Here is a 20,779-nt window from a genome sequence, read left to right on the forward strand (position 1 = left end):
ACCCTTTTAAATAGACGCATACAGCTACTTGGACAGGAGCTGGTAATAGCGAGACATAATCGTCACACTCTGTTCATTTCACAAGTCCGGCTTCCTTTTGGTTTCAATCGTGTCCGGTTTTTTAATTTGAGTTTCCACATGTTGGTCCGGCTCTCTGGCGTCCACCTTCCTACCGAGCAGATTCTCGTACTTCTGCTTTTCCAGCTTGATCTTCTTGTCCATGTCGCAGTCGCCGAAAAGACACGGCATAGTGATGTTCTCAAGCAGAAGTAGCCTCTTCAAACGCAGCCAGAGCTTGTTGAAATAGTCGACTATTTGTTCGGTGCAAGTTTTCTCCCTTGTCTCGAATTTGATCTGCTGCATCAAGTCATCGCCCAGGTCTAGTTTCAAGTCGAGCTTCTTTTTTGTCTCGGTGGCTTTTTCCGATTTCGTTTTAGGCTGTTTTTCGCAGTTAAGGACGTCCTTGAACCAAATCGGCAGCATGTCGTATTTGCTGTGGATAAAAATAGCAGAAAGTATGAGGCGTTGTTCAGAACAATTGCCCAAAGAGGAAACTGGTCATTCGCCAAGACTAATAGTTATTTCCTAATGAGCATTTTTTTAATGCATGTGATTAAACAAACGAATTGACTTAAACTTCGAATGGCCAGATTCAATTTCTGCACAATTGTAGGCTGTAAATGTTTCAATTAACTTTTATTAGGGATTTTGTTTCAGATTCAACGTGTTAAATATTGTTTTTTCCAAAATATTTCGTTGTTCGTTTAATCTTTGGCCATACGTTATAATTAGGACCGCCAAGATAAATTTACCTTCCCTAACTTCCCTAAAATAAAAATATTGTATTTGCTACGGATAAAAAATATCATAGCATCAGGCGTTTTTTACAACAGGTTTAAAGAAGAAACTCATTATACGCCAATGCTAATAGTTATTTCCTAATCAGTATTTGTTATTTCCTAATACATTTGAATAAACAAACGAGTTAACTAAAAGCGACTTCGAATGACCAGATTCAAGTTCTGCACAATTGTATAAATGGTTCAATTAACTTTAACTAAGGGTTTTAGTGTAAGATGTAACGTGTTAAATATTGTAATTTTGTAAAATATTGCGTTGTTCATTAAGTGTTTGGCCATACGTTATATTTAGGGCCGTCAATATAAATTGTACTTTGCCTAACTCCCTAAAATAAAATCGTCTGTGTGGTACATTAGAACAAAATTAAAGCAACTTATTTAAATAGTGGCTTTAAAACACAAATTTGGCAGTAAAGTGACATTAATATAAATACTACCTGTCATGTTTGACCATAGGTGTACTAATATTTGAAATAAGAATTCTCATTTGGTCTATTTATTCCATATCAAAAAGTATTTTTTGCAATCCTAATACAATTGCATCGCGAAATTTAATTTTAAAAACAGTGTACGGTATTTAATAAAATAAGATTATTTTACCACGCGTCGCTTATTTCAATCTTCTTCGAAATAATTCCTGCCTCCATCATTCCTGCTTGCAAAATGTCGCTGAACTGTCCGGCCACTAGCACAACGATTAGCGCCCAAACCGCAACCTTAATTGTAGCGTCCATCCTGGTCGATATTTTCTTTATGTCTGCACCTGTTGGCGTTGTATCTTTATAGGCTTGTACATCGAATACACCAGCAAGTTATGGCCACGTATACGAAAGGCGCGAATGACGAAATGATACTTTAACATTTTGAGCACCCTCAACACAACTCACAGGATCGATGCATGTTCAGTGACGAAACAATAGACGTTCTGTTGCATCACCATGGTGCCATATTTGAGAGGGCCACTAGGCTTGTTTGCATAGCGACATCGAGAAACTTCCACTTCAAGCAACGAGTGGACCAACTGTAGAGATTGGAGAATTGTACGGGTCGTAGCATAGAAACAACACCTGGTTTTAATTACGCGCTATCAATACTAATAACACGGTCTCGTCATGCTTGTTTTGTGGCCAAATCGAATTTATTTCATTTGTAATGCAATTATTTCATTCCTGCGTCAATCTCTGAAAGCTGTGCTTTAAACCTAACGTGTTCCAATTATGATCACACATTTGATCATTACGGGATTTATTTAGAACGGAAAAAAGTGAAAAGGTTGGAAAACATTATTTTATCTAACTGTATGAATGAAACAAAATATATTTGTCATTATACATTAACGCTCGTTGAGTCTATCGGCATAGCAGTGTTAATTTTGGACTTAGTAGCAAGCATCCCGCAAATTTTCCTTATGTATAAGGAAGAGAATAAACATGAAAGATAAACAAATTGAAACACAGTCAGACTACAAATGTTTTACAAAATATACATTGCCTTGCTTTCTATGAAATAAATTATAGTAAGCGTAACTTGTCTTCCGCCGCCGAGTTTTTACACCATTTTGTATCAAAGGCAACTGTTCAACAAATCTGTTCCTGACAATAAAACAGGGAGTCGAACCGGAACCGAACCGGAACTTTATGAACCGGTTTTGGGTCAATTCTTTCCGAACCGTAACCGAACCTGAACCGGTTTTTATAAGATTTTAAGGACCCGAACCGGAACTGAACCGAATAATTTGAAAGTACCTGAACCTTAACCGAACCCGAACCTGTAAACAAAAGCGGTTCGCTCCAGCATGACGTCACAACTTCTATTTTACAGAGTCAAGTTAGTTCGAAATTTTATGAAAAAATATGAATATTGAATAAAAATATCGTTCATTTTTTATTTTTTATTATTTGGATATTTCAATATTGAGTTGCTGTTTTTTTAATAAGTCACGGAACTTAGATTAAATGACCTACAATTCAAAGATTATTCTCTACATTTATGGACCCATATTTTTATATTTAACGCAAACATATTGAACCGGAACGTTATGAACCGGTTTTGAAATAACGATGGTCGAACCGGAGCTGAACCGGAACTTTTAAAATGCTGAAAACCGAAACCGGAACTGAACCGGATTCCGAAAAAATCCTTGAACCCGAACCGAACCTGAACCGGAAAAGTCAAACGGTTCGACTCCCTGCAATAAAACACTTTTGTGTGTTTTCTAAAACACAATTATGCTCCTAAACAATTACCTGTTAAATATGTAAAAAAAACTTTAAAACTACTTTGAATAACGTAGACTTTAGCAATATATCATTTTTAATATTTTTATAATCGCAATCGGTCGTCGGGGATTTACCCTTTTCTGCTCAAAATCAGCAAAACTTTGAATCTACAAAACCTCGGTAATTTTGAGGTTTTAAAGTGTAATCTCTCCGAAAGTTGTGCCGCTAATAAGTTTAAATTTTCACACAACCTTGTGTTTGCTTTAGCTATCCAGGAATCGAGCAAACAAATGTTGGCGCTCTTTTACTTATGTACGTGAAAAGTTATACAAAAAACAAAACAAAATAATATCGCATACCACAACGCATATTGTTTGGGTTAAGGTGCGGGTTAGCGTTTGGGTGAGGGTGGGTCAAGTAATATTATGTTTATTATTAATAATAACTTGACCCACCCTCAACCAAACGCTAACCCGCACCCTAACCCAAACAATATGCGTTGTGGTATGCAGCATTTGAAGAAAGTTTTTTTTTATTGATTTTCACGTACATAAGTAAAAGAGCGCCCAAATTTTTAGCGAAAAATACCAATATTCAGCCATATTCACCCCCTACCTTAATACAGACACTAAAATAAACAAAAAAACAGTTATTGTGAAAAGCATGCATTTCCTTTGCAGCAATTCAATGCTAGGTAAACGAAAAAAGCACTCTTCAGCAAAATGAGTAGTGATGACCGAGGTCTGTTACAAGGGCGATTTACCAGTTTATATCAGCAACAAAAACAAAAACTTTTCTGTGACGTTGTGGCAGTAGTGGGGAACGAAAGGTTTCACATTCACAGTTGCGTTCTTGCTGCCGCGTCAGAAAAATTGAACGATTTTTTCTGTGATGAAATGAAGGCTAACTCAGACAATGCAGGATGTCAGTTAAAGGAAGTAGTTCTTCATGCATTCAGTCCGAAAATCTTTAAGGCTTTTTTGCCATATTTTTACACAGCCCATTTTAATTGGGATGACGTTACTGAATTTGATTTAGAAGATATTTTGAAAGCAGCTGAATGGTGCGACTTCAAAGAGGTATTACTAAATATTTTGCAAATAGTCTCATTTAATAATGTCACTTAAATTTGTTTTAAAATTATTTTTAAGCATATATATTTGTAATTTAATTTGTAAAATTGTTGTTTTATTTGTTAAAATAGTGTATTTCTTCCAATCTAGCCACTATAGTTTATTCATCATATACATTTAATATTTTTATTCTTTTTGTACACATTTTGTATAATGTAGCTGGTGAGAATAAATATTCAATCCATCGTAAGCTTAAAAATTCAGATGTTCACTTGTTTGCAATGTTTTTCTGAGATACTTTCTGGAAACAAAACCTGTGAACAATAATGATTTTTTTCTTTTTTTATAGATCGTTGAAAAGTGCAAATTGCGCATCAAAATGCTTTCATCAGCAGTGCTGGCAAAATCTGTTAAAAGCAAAGCTTTATCAAATTGCTTCCCTGAGGTAAAGGTTGAGGTAATTGAAAATGGTGATTTTGTACAGCAAAGGCCAAAAATAGCGCACATTCCAGAGAAGATTCAACCTACTAATGATTTTAAAGATAGCCTTGAACAAAGTAAAAGGTGACTATTATTTTTTTGAAATTTTTTTTGTTTGGAATAAATTTAGTAAGTTTAATTTTCATTTTTAATACATTTTATTTTGGAAAAGCTTGCCAAGATAAAAATCCCCTTGCATCTGTTGCTGATAATTATGTATATACTTGTCCTATCTCTTTTATGCGACTCATGTGGCCTAAACTTTTCAGTTAAACTTTATTGAAGTTTTTTTAACACAGCATAATTATAAGCTTTTGCCAAGTTTATCTTTCTATTTGTTCAAATAGTTATTTTTCTTTCTTTTATCTTAAATATAACTTTTCAGGGCTGATCACTCTGAAAAAGAGTATGTGCCAAGCACAGATTCTGATTTGGAAAGCGACATTTCAACAGTTATTTGCGAATTTTCTTCTCAAGATACTGATGATGAAACCACACATCAGAAATTTAAGCGAAAGTCGAAAAGTAAACTTAAACCACAAAAAGTGCGGATCAAGGCCTACAAATCGCCCAAAATGCGAGAGAAAGCTGAAAAAACATGGTCCTGTGCATTTTGTGGACTGGTTTTCGATAGAAAAAATGACCAAGTTACACATGTTAAAAAGGTCCATGGCGAACGACCATTCAAGTGCACATATTGTGAAAAAGGATTCAAGGTACATAAGGACTTTTGTGTTAAATGTGCCTCGTTGTGTTGTTTAATTCTTAGATTATCTTACAGATTTAGTTGGGGTTATTTAATTTCTATAGTAAAATTTGTTAAGGGCCATGATGAAGATTTTCTGTATAGGTTTATCTTAACGTTGGTACATTTAATAAAAAACATTCCTGGAAAAACAAGTTTACAACAGTATACTTAGTTTCTTTGTAGTATTTTCACCCAAATTGTGTCAACATTTGAAGTAAATTAAAATCTTTAACAGTTAAAATATGTCATTCAGGTAATCAGTCAACTCAAAGCGCATGAGCAAACTCACACCAGCGATAGGCCTGAGCTTTGTCTGGAATGTGGAAAAACCTTCCGCAATGAACAAAGCCTTGAGGACCATATAAGGACTCACAGCAACGAAAAAGCCTTTCTGTGCACTGAATGTGGAAAGGCATTTACACAAAGGTTTGTGATAAAACTGGAGATAAATATCAGCCGATACTTTCCTTCTACCGTTATATTGGTATAAGTAAATTTAATTTTTTTGTTGTTTATAGTGTTATGCCAAGTTAATGTGCAAAAAAGAGTTCAATAAATATAGGTAGATCAGGGGTTCTTAAAAACTTTTTTTCACCGCGGACCCCCAAATTTTTTTTTGCTTCACGTGGACCACCGTAAGCAAGAAATTTAATAAAATGACGCCGTGAATTGACGTCACAATGCACATAGACTGTAGAATCAGCAGTTTTTGGTCCACAAAATGTGAAAAGGAAAATAGAAATAGAGACATTCAGTGCAAAAACGTTTTATTTTTAATTAAACTCTTTCCTTAGAAAAACTGATTACTTCCTAAATATATACCAACATTTCCATTTGGCCTTCGCGGACCCCCTAAAACTAGTTCACGGACCCCCTACCCCAGTTTAAGAACTCCTGAGGTAGATAAACTGAAAGTTTATTTAGATTTATTGTCAATCAATTAAAATTTGATCATATTTTAGGTAAATAATAAAAATTCGGAAATCTGTATCGGGTATGGGTTGGACTAAACATAACAATCGGGTATCGGTATTGATTCAAAAAATGAAATGGGTCTATCTCTAGATAAAACAGTTTTTTTTGGTCCGAGTTGTAATCCTAATGCTCCTTTGTTACACAACTGTGGAAAGTGGTTAAAAATTTTAAATACACACTTATTTTGTATTCAGACAAGCACTTTACAGACACCGGAAAATCCATCAAGGCTTTCGGCCTTACATTTGTGAGCTTTGTGCCAAGAGTTTTATGTTCAAGCACAATCTGGCAAGCCACAGGCCAGTTCACGACAAGCAGAGCATCATTGTGTGCAAACTATGCAAGAAAACAATCGGAAACAAGGAATCAGCATCTGATCATTTTAATGAGACACATATACACTTGATAATCAAAAATCAATTGTGATTAAAGTTGTGCTTTGTTTTTATATTTTTCGCTGTGTTTTGAATTTTATACTTTATTACTTTAAAATTTAGTACAAAAAATAATATTCTGCTATTGGTCTGATGTATGTAATAGTTTGAGAATGTACAACAGTTAATTGCCTGATTATTTTTAAATAAATAGATCAGTAATACAACCTTTTTGTCCTGGTCTCTCACATTACAGAATATGTTTCCTAACTGCCACTGATCAATTTAAAGATACGTTTTATGAATTATAAATTATGTGGATATTTGATTTATGAAATACAGACCTTTTTTAATATAGTTTAAAATTATTATGCTTGTTATTTTGCTGTTTAGTAACTAAACAGTTCAAACTCTATTTTGACAGTTTTCAACATACTTAAATGCTTCTAAAATAGAATAACTTTTATTTTTCGTTTTTGTATCTCCTTTAATAGAATAACATGCCAGCAAACAGAAATCTGAAAAAAATTACAACATTTCTTCCTTTTCCTCGACCTCTTTGAGGTTTAAGACTTCCACTTTTCCTTTTCCTCGTGTCTCGCGACTCACAAGTTCGTCAATTGCCCGATAACACCCGGGATCTACAAGACATACCATTTCCAACCCAGATGAAAACTCCTCATTTTCAATTGTTTTTATCAGAGCCTTGAGTTTTTCTTTTATCTTCTTCGAATCTTTACCAGGCAGAAAGAAGCGCAGTCTCATTTCCGCTCTGTTGATTGAAATTTTCTCCTTGAGCAGCTTTATAACTTGTAGGGCTTGTTGCTTGGCATTTCGGTTCGGATTCACAGAGTAGTGGATGTCTTCTTTCATTGCTCTTTCAATGACTGTTACTGTGTAGGGACGTTTTGTGTCAGGGTTAACGCATTTGTCGGCCACAATGGTGGCAATGTCACGGTATGTCGATTCCAGTTGGTCACTTCGCTCTTTCTCGGAAACCTGTAATTCCCCTTTGGCCAAAATTTGAATACACACTTCAGCCTGATTTTCGGTTCCAAAAGCTTTAAGGAGATCCTGCTTTTTCGCCGTTTGACCCTTAGAAACGTTCGTAAAAACACTGTCAGTTTGTAAAACTTCGTCGATGTCTTTCTCCGTCTTGTTTCGCCAGGACATTACCTTGTTTTTGTAGCAAGCAATTTCGAACCTTTTCCCACCCTTTTTCATACGAACGATGGCAACGTTTGTCAGGCGAACCTGATTCGTTGGTGTAAAAATTAGCGACATTTTCTTTTTCACTTGGACTTTCTCATAAATACACAAGGCGCCTGTGCTTTTCCAAAATTAAATAGGTTAAGTGCGACAAACTTCACGTCCAGATGTTTATCACATGTTTTGCATAACTTTGTAAATAAAAGAAGAGATACATTTATCCATGGCCGTACAGGTTTTAAAAGTTTTAGGAAATTGTCTGAAACAGGAAATTATATAATATAATTGTATTTAATAAATATTCGTTAATTTTAGAGGTGAAAAGTATTGTTATTGTAAGTGGCGTCTGAATTAAAGTAATAGTTTTAAACTGAGGAAGTAATGTGTGCTCAGGATTGCGTCATACCTGTGAGACAAAAATGGAGTTAAATTGCAGCTGTCTAAAAAAACGTTAGTTAGTCGTCTAAGCTTGTCAAGTTAGTAGTGTTGTGGGCTTAGTGCGAAGGTTATAATTAATTTTTGTAATGCATACAGAAAAATTAACGTGATAGCCAGGAGTTAAGTCAAGTCAATTACAAAATGTAGCAAAGTCTACGTTAGTTAAATACACCTCACAGCGTTAATGTTTAACATGTTGTAACTTTGAGAAATTTTTAACGTTTAAAGTAGTATTTGTTTAGTGAAATTATTAAAATTAAAAAGCTTAACACAAGCTATAGAACCACGATGACTACTAAAAAGGTTTAAAACTGTTTTATTAATTGAGGTTTAATTATTTCAACTTTGACATACATTTAACAGTTATTGATTTGGTATAGTTTGTAAACAATGTATTACTATATTTCCAGGGTATATTTTTTTACAATAGTAACATTTTATGACCTTATCTAACATAAAATTCCTGTGAAACATGTCTGTTGTTTCCAACAAAATGGAAATGAAGGTAAAATACAAGTATTTTTTAACCATTTAATAATTTTTTTATCAACATAATCCAATTTTTTCATTTTATTTTTCAGCAAAAGCCGCCAATCCTTGTTAGCGCGCCCGGTTATTCCAATCTGGTGCCTACGTTCCTTCTAAAGCTGGTGGCATTGCTGCATGAAGAGGAATACCACAGCTTTGTGTCGTGGAGTGAAGACGGCAACTCGTTCATCGTCAAAGACCAGGCCAACTTTTCCAAGCAAGTCCTTCCCAAGTACTTCAAGCACAACAAGTTTGCCAGCTTTGTTCGCCAGCTGAACATGTACGGCTTCCGTAAAGTGACCTCTCTGCAACAGGGTGGACTTGTCAGTCAACAGGAGGCTATAGAGTTTTTCCATCACTATTTTAAGCGAGGCGAAATGGACCTGTTGCATCTTATCAAGCGCAAAGTGGCTCAATCAAGCCGCGTCGAAGATCTCAGCAACGTCCTCGAAGATGTCCAAGACATGAAAAACGTACAGGGCGACATTACTCACCAGCTTTCGGACATGAGAAGAGAGAATGAGGACCTTTGGAGGGAGGTTGTATCTCTACGACAAAAGCACTCCCACCAGCAAAAGGTTGTCAACCGCCTTATTCAGTTTCTTGTCAGCCTGGTGCAGCACCATGGTGTCGGTACGAAGCGCCCTCTACAACTTATGATAGAAGGAGGTGGTGATGATGCTCCCAGTTTCAAATATGCAAGAAAGGATCAGAAAAACACACTCCCACCCATGTTTCTGGACATGTCCGACGGCCCCCAAATCACTGAAGTGACTTCATCTAAACCTTCGACGGCATCAGTCTCTGACCCCGTTTATAAAGTCGACGATACAGCCAACCAGTCAAAAGCAGATACAAGCACTAACCAGTACATAACCACTGAGGCACCTTTAAGTGCTGGAGATAGTTCTGTGTTTAACCTTGACAACAATGATGGGGTTAATGCAGACCACGACACTTTTTTGCCTAATGCTGCTACCATTGATCCAGACACAAATGTGAATGACCTAATTGACAGTCTGCTCAAGCCATCACCAGAACAACCCGCTATTTCAAGCACTGTGCAAAGTCCGCCACAACCTCGTGTTTCTATTCAATCGCCAATTCAAAACCAACTTTCGCTGGTTGCTGATACCCCGCCTTCACCTGATATCATAAACTCGAACATTGATCTGATCCAAAACAATTTGAACCACATTCAACACCGCTTGTCGAAAAACGAACAGATTAAGTTCGACTATGACTTAATTCAGGAGCTTTTTAACAACTCTGTTGATATAACGCCTTCTCCGAACATGTACGATGTTGCACTACCTGAGCCAAGCGGCAACGAATTGGTGCAGTACACAGGTGGAAACCACCTTTTGCCAGCACCGGAAGACGACATAACTGGTGAACAAAGTCTCGAAGACTTGCTAGGTTCCCTAAAAGAATAAGAACTAATCCTAAAAGAGTTCATCCCATATTATTATTTTTTATGATTGCACGAAAGTTTGTTTTCATTTTTTTAGTCTGTTGACTCTAAGGTTTCTGTTTTTCTCCCCCAATGCCTTCATGCTTTTTCTATTTTATTTTGTGCAAGTGTTCCCTGTAAATAAATGTGTACCTGTATAGATAAACGTGTTTTTAAGGCAAGTAAATGCCATTTTATTTGTAACAAATTGCGCAAAAAAATAACGTAACTATTTACACCAGACAACGTCAATGCTATACAATCAACAAAAAAATATACTTTACATTTATCCCAAAACACAGAACATGGTATTTCGCCCTTAAACAACATGCTCTTAAACGTACATTTCAGTACTCAACTGGGGCCTTAAAAACAAGACGAAACGACGACCTACCGCCGCCAACAAACTCGAAACAATGTTTAGTCTGGATTATATTTTCTCCACACACAAAGCAACTGGTGCAGGTTTAATAGGTGTTCATGTAGACCTCCCGGAATCGGTTGTAGTCGCTGTCACCGCAGATCATGTCCACTTTGCCGTCGCCGTTGATGTCCTTGAGTGTGGCCACGTCTGGTGCCTTGCACTTGGGAAACATCCCGGTCCACTCGATCAGATTCGGGAACAGGTCGTGAAAGAACAGGGTCACTTCCACGGTTCTGAAGGCGTTTAGATTAGTGATTTAGGATGGCCTTGTTTATAAGTGATACATCGCATTCGATGAGGGGGTTAACTTTTATAAGGTTTAATGACAAGTTGACTGGTCATAGGTTGTTAACCAAACGTCTTATAGCGTACTTTAAATAAGACATTTATATCGTAACGACAAATTCTAGTAAATACATTGCAAATTGACTGGTCACATTTTGATTTAAGCTCCTTTAAAGATACCTTTTTAAATTGCTAAAGTATTTGGGTCTTACGACAAAATGTCGTAAATTTTGGTCTACGTGTTTTTGTTTAGTCTGGAACCGGTTGTATTTTCTATAACCATAACATAGGCAAGTTACCTTTGAAAAATAGGTATCAAGACTAACGAAATTAGCATTACAAAAAATTATAAAGCTTTTGTTTTCAATTGCAACTTTCGAAAATCACTGGTGAACTAAGACAAAACTAAATCCATATTCCCAGATTATTTTTTCTACTAACCTTGGGCAATCGTTTTTTTAACTTGATTATATAATATATTTTCAAATCCAATTATATACCTGACTTGATCAGTTTGCTACCTGACCTACCCGACTAGCATTTCGGATATTTTCCATTTGACAAGGACTAAAGCAGGGCTACTCAACTGGAATCCGGACCTTATCTGTCTAAGTATTTACTTAGCAATGCGATTTGATGATTTTTTTTCTTGGCAAACAATTGCTGCTGTTCATTAAAATCCTGTTCTTAGGAACGGTAGAGAATTTTCTGTTGAAGGGAAGGACATTTGCAAATTATACTGTATTCATTTTGTATGACTGTAAATATTTCATGAGAGTTATAACAGACCTAAGCAAATTTTAAACTTTTGTAACTGGACCTTTGCAATATAGTTAAGTAGTCCCGGACTAAAGTATTAAAAAAAGTGCTTTTTCTCACCCGTCAGCTCTGCGACAAACCAGGTCGTCGATTCCATCTCCATCTACATCTCCCACTAAACGCTGGGATCCGTCAGGTGCGAAGCGGCAGTACTTGGTCTGACCCTCCCAGTCCAGGTACTTGTACTTGCCGTCGTATGTGGCCCTGAACATCCGGCTGCAATCGTAATAGATATATAGCATAATTGAGTTGGTTGGACATGTTTTTTATGTTCCTGTATCGACCCGTGCAAAATTACCTATAGTTTTTGTAAAAGTATTATAAATTCCCAGGTTAAAGTGTAGAGCGCACGACTATAATTTACCGACTAAGAGATTGTGTTTACAGTAACTTTTGTGAGGTATTTGCTTATGCCACAGATTTATTGCCTACTCGCTCCAAAGTGCAAAGTAGTTACTGGCTTGCATTATCTCTGTGCTGTCAGCACAAGGATTTGTGTACTTAAGACCGCTATCTGCTCGAAAAGAAAAACTTCTCAGTTATCGTCTTGCTGTTCGCAACTTTGAGATTGCAAGTAGCATCTACTATATGCTAACTTGTCCGCCTTCTATAGTTTAACCGGTTGTTCGCTTATCAGATAATACAATTCTATTAACCTATACGTCTTGTGGTTGGCTAACGAGTTATACGCACACAACCTTCAAGGTACCTTCAAACGAGAGTCAAAAACTTCAACTACTAAACTCGTGCCCCACAAAAGCACCTTTGGGTTATACACATCGAAATTTTAGTAGAACTCTATTATACAGATTGTAACTGCGACTAGAATCTTTATAGCTAATTGCGAAAAACGTCACCACTCACATCCATCCATCGTTGAAAACACAAATCAGGTCGTCCCTTCTGTCCGAGTTGAACTTTCCAACAAGCAGGTCTCCGTTCATGCACATCTGGTCGCTCAAGTAAATCGACTCTGAGAACATTTCCTCGACCTCAGCGCGACCTACAAAGTAAGAAATCAACTAGACGGGATTGCGGTGGTTGTATATTTGTCAGGGTTTTGTTGGACTTAAGACGTAAATTGGAAACAACATGAATGTTGGAGTAAAACACAGTTCGAAATAACCCAAAATAGGCCTAACACCAAATAGTCGTAATACCATCTAAATCGGAATAAAGTCCTAAATCCCTCGAAATAAGACCTAAATGGCCAGAATCAGGCCTAAACAACCTTTTACATAAACCCAAACCCCGCCCCTAAGTACACCACTAACTCCCCTATTAATTATAACTCTAATCTAATTTCGAAACCCTGCCCCAATACCCCCAAACAGGGGAAAAAACGGCGCTGGTCAAACTAGGGCGTCCAAACGTCGACACGAAAACTGGTAATGCCAGACCGACGCCCCCGATTGTCCTATACCGCCTTATTCCGCTTACGTATCGTTGACTTCTAGGTCTTATTGTGCCATAATAAGCGTTGCGGTTAGGATTCTAATGAGCAAAATTTGTAGCCGGTCCTTTTTTATTTTGTATTTTTTGCGTTACGTTCTACGTATTAAAACTAAAGAGCCCCAAAAACGTAAGGAAAAAGAATAAAAAAATGCGCGAACCTGATCCGGCGAACTTTCCCATCTTCCTTCCCGCTTTGTCTGGTTCCGCTTCTTCATCGTCGCTGGTCAAGCACTTGGTGTGGTCTTCGTTCTCATGCACAGAATCACCGGGGCAGCCGACCGAGCGACGCTTGTTCGAGTTCAGGCAGACGCGGTTCTGCAGGCAGTTTACGTTGCCCTTGTCCATCTTGAAGGCGCCCCAAGGTCCCCAGTTCGTCTCCACTAAGCAAGCGAGCAAACCGTCAATCGGACGCCATTTTTTGTCAAATTATATCGGTTATATGTTTTCGCTCGGACCGCTTTTTGTAATTCGTTTTAAAGAGTAGGGAGCAAGAAGGCGAGATGTTTTTTTACATTCTTTTAGAAAACAGAGAATAGTGAGGTAAAAATTGGTATAAATACTCTAAAAATCCGTAAATTAAGGCAGAAATCCGACGAATTTTTTGTTAACATATAATTTTGACGAGGACGCCGCCGTAATATAAATGTCGACTTCTTTTTAATTAAAAAAAAATGGTGGATAGTGGGTTAAGATGATTTCTGAAATAACCATAAAGGAATATACTAACAACGAATAATTATTTAAAATCCGTGAAAAAAATTTTTTTTTTTAAGTAAATTACGCTTACACCCTGTTATCCCAAATACTAATCTGAACAATGTACAAAAACTTGTTTCAACAAACCCTATATGTGTAATAACTTAAAGAAAAATTCCTCCTCCCAATGTAAAATCCTTGCTCCGCCCGGCTGTAGCAAGTATTTCCGAGGGCTGTTACAATAACAGTCAAAGATTTCAATACAATTTATCTTTAATAGTGCCACCTGATTACTCCAATTACACCTCTTTAAGTCACCAACTGCACAACGTAAAGAAAACATCACCCCGCAAACTCCATAGACCCCGACTCACGCTCGTATCCTTTGCATTGGTAGCGGCGGTTGACCTTCAGTACGTCGGAGTCCTGCATTCCTTCGTAGAGGTTGTCTCTTCCCTTCACTTTGGCGCCTCCCTTTCCCTTGATGGTGTGTTTGTGCTTTGCGAAGGCGTCGTTGGGGAAGTGCATGAGCGACATGGGGTTGTAGTCCACCATCAGATCGAGCCAGTATTCCTCTTTGAGCTTAAGGAAGGCCGGCTCGTGGCCTGGAACATACAATAGACGGCAATGGGTAAAATATAGACCCTTCAAAGCAACTTTTTAGCTATTTTTTTAATTTGTGGACTATGGCATTTTTACCACTTTGTTTTCAAATTATATTAAAAAGCATCGAGCGATACAGTTTTAGGTCTTTAAAAGGCTATAAATCATTTTGAAAAGTCTAACTGTTTGGCCAGCCTGCACAACTTATAGAAAAGAGCCACAGTAAAACAGCATAATCCTTGGCTCCGACTCGACATGTGGGTTCACCATGGCCCCGGCTCCAGCCAGTAGATTTTTTGCTTCAGCACAGGCTAAATTAAGCCATATTGACCACACCGATTTAAAATAAGGCTGACCTGTTTAGTAGTTTTTATTTGAGCAATTTGAAATTATTTCGAGCTTTAGCGCTTAGAATTTTTTATAGCTTTTGCTCTTAAAATGTTAAAAGTGGCGCCAGTTCCACAAAAAATTTAAAAACGGCTCCAGCTTCGCAGCCACCAAACACATATGCACACTGCGCAGGGTCCGGCTGTGTAGGTATTTTTTCTGCTTCAGCACAGACCAAGTTAAGTTACATTTGCCAAACTGAACTGTTTAGTAGTTGTTTTCATGTGAGCAATTTAAAATAATTCGAGCTAGATCGCATAAAAACGTCAACCTCAGCTCTCTAAAGTTAAAAATGGGTCTAGCTTTGGCTACACAAACAAGTTCAAAATATTTTCGGCCCTGACTTCCCAGCCTTCTCGTTGTTTTGTAGCATTTTGTTATGATTCGGTAAACGGGTGATGGTCGGGTTGCGCCGTCGGGTCAATTTCGATAAGTGCTTAATAAATTTAGGTGGATAAACTGAAATGTTATTTGGATTTTATTTTCAAGTTTTATAGGAATGTATAAAATCAAACCTGGCCGAATCTCGTCTTTCTTTATCTCGATGTGGTCGTCTCTGTCGGGCCTCACGTGCTCGTGTATCATCCCGAGTGAGAGCATCACCAATTGCTGGATGGCTGAGCTGTGCAGACAGTACTTCTCGTTGAGCTTTACAACGGTGCCCGTGTTGCCGCGACCAAACGACCCACTGTGAAACAAAGGGGAACAAATAAAGTTACACCAGGGGTGTCCAACTCAAACATGCCGGCGTGCCAATTTTTATCCTATAACTTCTTCCCGTGCCAAAGTTTAGGAACTAATTCTTTGTAATAATTAAAGCGTTTTTTTACAAATAATAAAAACGTGAAGTTAGCAGTGCGCATTACTGCATCTAAATGTCCAGGGGTGTCCAACTCAAACATGCCGGCGTGCCAATTTTTATCCTATAACTTCTTCCCGTGCCAAAGTTTAGGAACTAATTCTTTGTAATAATTAAAGCGTTTTTTTTACAAATAATGAAAACGTGAAGTTAGCAGTGCGCATTACTGCATCTAAATGTCCAGGGGTGTCCAACTCAAACATGCCGGCGTGCCAATTTTTATCCTATAACTTCTTCCCGTGCCAAAGTTTAGGAACTAATTCTTTGTAATAATTAAAGCGTTTTTTTTACAAATAATAAAAACGTGAAGTTAGCAGTGCGCATTACTGCATCTAAATGTCCAGGGGTGTCCAACTCAAACATGCCGGCGTGCCAATTTTTATCCTATAACTTCTTCCCGTGCCAAAGTTTAGGAACTAATTCTTTGTAATAATTAAAGCGTTTTTTTACAAATAGTAAAAACGTGAAGTTAGCAGTGCGCATTACTGCATCTAAATGTCCGTCGGTGAGCTGACTTTTGCTTTTTGTTTCTTCACACCAAACTTTATAGTTATGTGAATGCTAGCCTTCACTACAATATATAGTATTAGAAGTAATTGTTAGTTGTCGTGATTGCCGCGATTGTTTTATATTGTGAATAAACAATGACAATTTACTGTATAAAAAATTAACGATTTTTTGACAATTGGCTGAATAACAACAAAAAAGAATTTTAGGGGCGCTTGAGTGCCATTTTTTATTAAGTCGCGCGCCACATTTGGCACGCGTGCCGCTTGTTGGACACCCCTGAGTTAGACTTATTCAAATTAGATATAGGAATGTACAAATGTGATCGCTGTTAGATCGGTGTGTGTCAGAGCTGGATCAATTGTAATTTGTAATTGATATAATTAATGCAGGTTTTAATGTAATTGGAGCATTTTTATTTTGTGTATTAATGTAATTGCAATTGTAATGTAATTGAAACATTTAAGGGGGTGATTGTAATTGAACTGAATTAATGTAGTTGATCCAATTCTGGTGTGTGTGTGTGTGTGTGTTTGTGTGTGTTTGTTTAGATTCAGGAACGTACAATTGCTATCGCTACTATTTGGTTTGTCGATGTGTGTGTTTAGATCTAAGAACTTAGAATTGTGATCGCTACCATAGGCGCTGAACGTGGGTGTGCAGAGCGTTTTTAGACGCTCTTAATTTCTTATCTATAAATGTGCAAAACTTATTCCTGTAGCACAGTTTTAGTTTCTAAAAGTTTAACAAAAATTACGCTCTGTTATTTTGAAATTTCGGCGCCTATGATCGCTATATGATATTTTACATGATTACCTGATTCTGAATGAATGCGCTTTACAACATTGCTATAAGATATTATCCAACAGTATTTTCCTTTACTACAGAGCTGGCGTGATTTGTAACATTACTGTACCTTGATTAGGCGAAGTAAAGCAAATCGCAGCCAGATGGTTTCAGATAGAAAATAGAGAAGTAATGGTTCAAAATTTTGCTTTAAAAGGAATTTAGATTTATCCAGTGCTTTTTAACTAATTTGGACAGTGGCTGATGAAAATTAAAAAGATTCTTGACTTTTTTCTTCGGCAAGTTAATTTTATCTACTGTTCTTATAGGCTTGCTTGGTTTTACTTCATATAGAACAGAAAGCGACGATTTATCCCTTAAACGAGTATTGCTATTTCTGTTTTTGTAGTGTGCGGTACACTACGGCAATATTTTACCGTTGTGAATGCCCGGCATAATTTTTTTGTGCTTACTAAAGGCCAGGGTTACCTGCAAAATTCGGAGGCCTCGAATAGAATAAAGAATTCTTGGTTGGTGGCGGGAACAAATTCCAGGCAGGTTTCTAAGGTGAACTTCTGCAGCGCGTTCATTATGATCTTGTGCGTGGAATTCTCTGGAAAAACGGTGCGAAGAACAAAATTTTTATAAACTGTTGCTATTCACCCTGACGAAGGCGACTTGCATAGGTTGCCGAAACGTTATATTTACAATTACCAGATGAGCTGTTTTTTCAACATAATTTAACTATACGGAACGTTCTGAATAAAAAAATCAATCAAGGTAAAAGCACGATCGACAAACACATTTTGTTTTGTTTGAGTACATCACACATTGGCAGAAAAACTGTGTCTCCTGCTTTCATTTTTTTTGTAATTTTCTAATTATATTGCTTTTTTTGTCTTTATTAACATATCATTTAACAAATGTGAAATATGCACTAAAAACATAGATGATTAAGTCAAGTGCGAAAACAATATAAATTGTTTTTGTGGAAAACTATATCATTACCGTCAAATGTTTCTCAACAGCAAAACTAAACATTGTGAAGTAAATCTATATATTAATATGGTCAACAATTGGTCATTTAAATGTTCCGCTTGTGTGCGACAGCTGCTGTAATGACGTAACACATATTCGACGCGATCGACCAGGTGAAATGTAGCAATCGACGTGTTGGCTACAGCTGGACTATATAAATCATATTGCATCAATATCGGTCGATCTCTACTATATATACTCACTGAGCGACGGCGCGAATCTGTACGGGACCTGGTAGTTCTCTCCCGACTTGTAGATGTTCCAAATCTGCTCGATCAACACCAGCTCCACCATCTCCATTTTTTCCTCGTTCAGCTTACCGTACAGCTGCAAAGGACAAGGCCGCGTGTTTACAAAACCATTTAAAGTCGGCCGAAAAAGTGATGCTTTGCTTAATGTACCAATTTTTTATTGCATTATCATTACGTAACATTTATCACTACGTATAGCTATTGTATAGCCGATGTCACGTGGTAGTAGCCGTACTGGTCCTAGTAAGACGAAACGGTTTCTAAATTACAGTGAAAATGTTTTTTTTTTCAAGTTAATTTCTTTATTTTGGCAAGCGTAAGAATAGCACGTATCGGTGTTTAAGAGTTTTCATGTAATTTTTTTTCAACACAAGTAAAATATGTTACCTAAATTTTGATATGATCGCGGTATTAAAGGTACAAATGATTATCCACTGATACAGTTAAGATAAAACTTGATTCGGTAAAAAACTTTTTTTAAGTTGGGCACAAACTTTATGAGTTTAAGACCAAGACAAGTTTGTCCCCGGTACAAACGAGGTCGCGAGTTAGATTCTCACCACAGCTTAGTTTTTGATAGCCTCGCCTTGCTCGCATTGGAATCCTTAATAGGCCGACTAATTTTTCCAGAAAACGTAGTCTGTGTGTTAAAAAAATGTCTAGAAAAAAGATACACCGAAAGCCATCGCAGACTCAACGAATCTGTCGATCAAAGATGCAAGGAGGGTAGGCTAGAAAAAAAAACAGCCTGAAGTGAAGTTAAAAATATATATATATCCGACCTTGACCATTTGCTCGACGTTGTCCATTAGCTGAATGTCTCCCTGAAAAATTCCATCCACCTTGCAGATGCAGTCCATTGGGCACTCATTCTCGTCCGTGCGGAAACCAATCGGGCATTCTCCATCGCACGTCTTCACGTCAAACTCACACTCTGCCGCAAATAGAACGAGTTACAACTCTGTTTCAGTAGCACCTGTGATGGGTTGGGGGCAGTGCTCCGCAACTGTTGTGTTACGAAACCATGCCAGGTGTACCGCGACGTTCCCGTAGGTGTGTCAGTTGTGCTTTTAAGGGTACTTTTTAATAAAATCAGTCAAATTAACGTGAAAAATGTACATTTTATCAAAGCAACAGCAAAATACTCTAGCAAAGCTAGCAATTCAGGTCAGACATAATTAACAGATCTTAAAAGATATATATATATATATATTTCGGCAATCAAGGCGTCGTCAGTATATCTTCATTCGAATTAAGATATACTGACGATGCCTTGATTGGCGAAATATATATATATCTTTTTAGGTCTGTTAAATGTGTCTGACCTGAATTGCTAGCTTTGCTAGATTATTTGGCTGTTACTGATCAGGAATTAAGGTCGACATTTATGTTGCAAGGATCAAGGTGATTTCTATTATTCACACGTTCAGTGCAACATTTCATCAAAGCAGGTATAATTTGATAAACATACAACATTTGTTCACCAAAGTGGAAACGGAGATTAACCGTATGTTTGAAACCCATGAAATGTCGTTCTAAATATAATTGGAAATTTTAGTTGCCAAATTGGTCTTGACAGCTGTTGCAAAAATAAATTAAGTCAAAAAGTACAAAGCACCAAGGTCAGGTTTCATTTTTCGAATGTTACTAAAAGCCCTCTGTTCTCTTAGCAGTAATTGCAAGGGGGGTTCAATTTTTTTTTCAAGCGACCGAATAAAGAAACAATCTAATTCGAATCAATCATTTCGTGTTATTTAAGGCCTGAGTATCTGAGTTCCGCCTAATTATTTTACCTTCTTTATGGTTAGACTTATTATTTTTCTCTTTATGATTAGACTTATTTCTGAATGTCAGTAGGCCATTTACACATACATTTTAGCTATTGTGCCTTGTCTCAATGTTTTCAATTGTGCCTATACTTACTTCTGCAATGGTTGATTATGGCAGGAATCGGTGCTACGGCCAGGGTTAGATCGGTTCTTGCCATTTCGCTGATGTTTTTGCAAATTCCGCCCGGCTTCAGCGACCCTACAGCAAAACAACGTTAAGGAACGTTGTAATTTTTTTTAATTGAAGAAAGCGAAGCTATTTATAGCAATAGCAGTTCGGAGTTCAGTGATTGTTGGTATATGTAGATTGTTAAATTATTAGGTTTGGTAGTTTAATTTAAGCTGTATATATTACTTAAAGTATACACACAGGCAATACTCAACACTGCTTTACGTGTTCACATTTCACATTTAGGGGAAAGACGCCTATTTTGTTCATCAAACACTCAAAACGTTTAAGTTATTAACATGTTGATGTGTATC

The 20,779-nt window shown here is 37.1% G+C and overlaps 4 protein-coding genes across 4 annotated transcripts; 2 read left to right on the top strand and 2 right to left on the bottom strand.

Annotated features, from left to right (window-relative positions):
• Window positions 1-78: 78 nt before the first annotated feature.
• On the bottom strand, window positions 79-1,594 carry LOC146170275 (uncharacterized). Its single transcript, XM_083388065.1, has 2 exons — window positions 1,461-1,594; window positions 79-493 (listed from the first exon to the last, which is right to left on the bottom strand). Exons 1-2 carry the CDS (start codon window positions 1,592-1,594, stop codon window positions 79-81), a joined length of 549 nt encoding a protein of 182 aa, XP_083244191.1.
• A 2,088-nt stretch (window positions 1,595-3,682) lies between these two features.
• LOC146170276 (uncharacterized) lies at window positions 3,683-6,996 on the top strand. The gene is made up of 5 exons (XM_083384128.1): window positions 3,683-4,158; window positions 4,502-4,716; window positions 5,018-5,348; window positions 5,634-5,806; window positions 6,550-6,996. The coding sequence occupies exons 1-5, from the start codon at window positions 3,802-3,804 to the stop codon at window positions 6,779-6,781; spliced, it is 1,308 nt and encodes a 435-aa protein (XP_083240254.1). The 5' UTR covers window positions 3,683-3,801; the 3' UTR covers window positions 6,782-6,996.
• On the bottom strand, window positions 6,561-8,101 carry LOC146170277 (ribosome maturation protein SBDS-like). Its single transcript, XM_083384139.1, has one exon. It carries the CDS (start codon window positions 8,011-8,013, stop codon window positions 7,258-7,260), a length of 756 nt encoding a protein of 251 aa, XP_083240265.1. The 5' UTR covers window positions 8,014-8,101; the 3' UTR covers window positions 6,561-7,257.
• Window positions 8,102-8,784: 683 nt separating this feature from the next.
• LOC146170278 (heat shock factor protein 2-like) lies at window positions 8,785-10,523 on the top strand. The gene is made up of 2 exons (XM_083388947.1): window positions 8,785-8,881; window positions 8,958-10,523. The coding sequence occupies exons 1-2, from the start codon at window positions 8,849-8,851 to the stop codon at window positions 10,338-10,340; spliced, it is 1,416 nt and encodes a 471-aa protein (XP_083245073.1). The 5' UTR covers window positions 8,785-8,848; the 3' UTR covers window positions 10,341-10,523.
• Window positions 10,524-20,779: the final 10,256 nt, after the last annotated feature.

The sequence above is a fragment of the Ascidiella aspersa genome, chromosome 1 (genome assembly GCF_963924565.1).
Source record: "Ascidiella aspersa chromosome 1, kaAscAspe10.2, whole genome shotgun sequence".
Lineage (NCBI taxonomy): Eukaryota > Metazoa > Chordata > Ascidiacea > Phlebobranchia > Ascidiidae > Ascidiella > Ascidiella aspersa.

What these genes read in the sequence shown, in the direction of transcription:
- LOC146170277 (XM_083384139.1), bottom strand. Translation starts at nt 8,013, where the DNA reads ATGTCGCTAATTTTTACACCAACGAATCAGGTTCGCCTGACAAACGTT.
- LOC146170278 (XM_083388947.1), top strand. Translation starts at nt 8,849, where the DNA reads ATGTCTGTTGTTTCCAACAAAATGGAAATGAAG. An exon ending in CCAACAAAATGGAAATGAAG is followed by an intron (nt 8,882 to 8,957) that starts GTAAAATACAAG and finishes TTTATTTTTCAG; the next exon opens with CAAAAGCCGCCAATCCTTGT.
- LOC146170276 (XM_083384128.1), top strand. Translation starts at nt 3,802, where the DNA reads ATGAGTAGTGATGACCGAGGTCTGTTACAAGGGCGATTTACCAGTTTA. An exon ending in ATTGTGAAAAAGGATTCAAG is followed by an intron (nt 5,349 to 5,633) that starts GTACATAAGGAC and finishes TATGTCATTCAG; the next exon opens with GTAATCAGTCAACTCAAAGC. An exon ending in GGAAAGGCATTTACACAAAG is followed by an intron (nt 5,807 to 6,549) that starts GTTTGTGATAAA and finishes TTTTGTATTCAG; the next exon opens with ACAAGCACTTTACAGACACC.
- LOC146170275 (XM_083388065.1), bottom strand. Translation starts at nt 1,594, where the DNA reads ATGGACGCTACAATTAAGGTTGCGGTTTGGGCGCTAATCGTTGTGCTA. An exon ending in ATTGAAATAAGCGACGCGTG is followed by an intron (nt 494 to 1,460) that starts GTAAAATAATCT and finishes TTTTATCCACAG; the next exon opens with CAAATACGACATGCTGCCGA.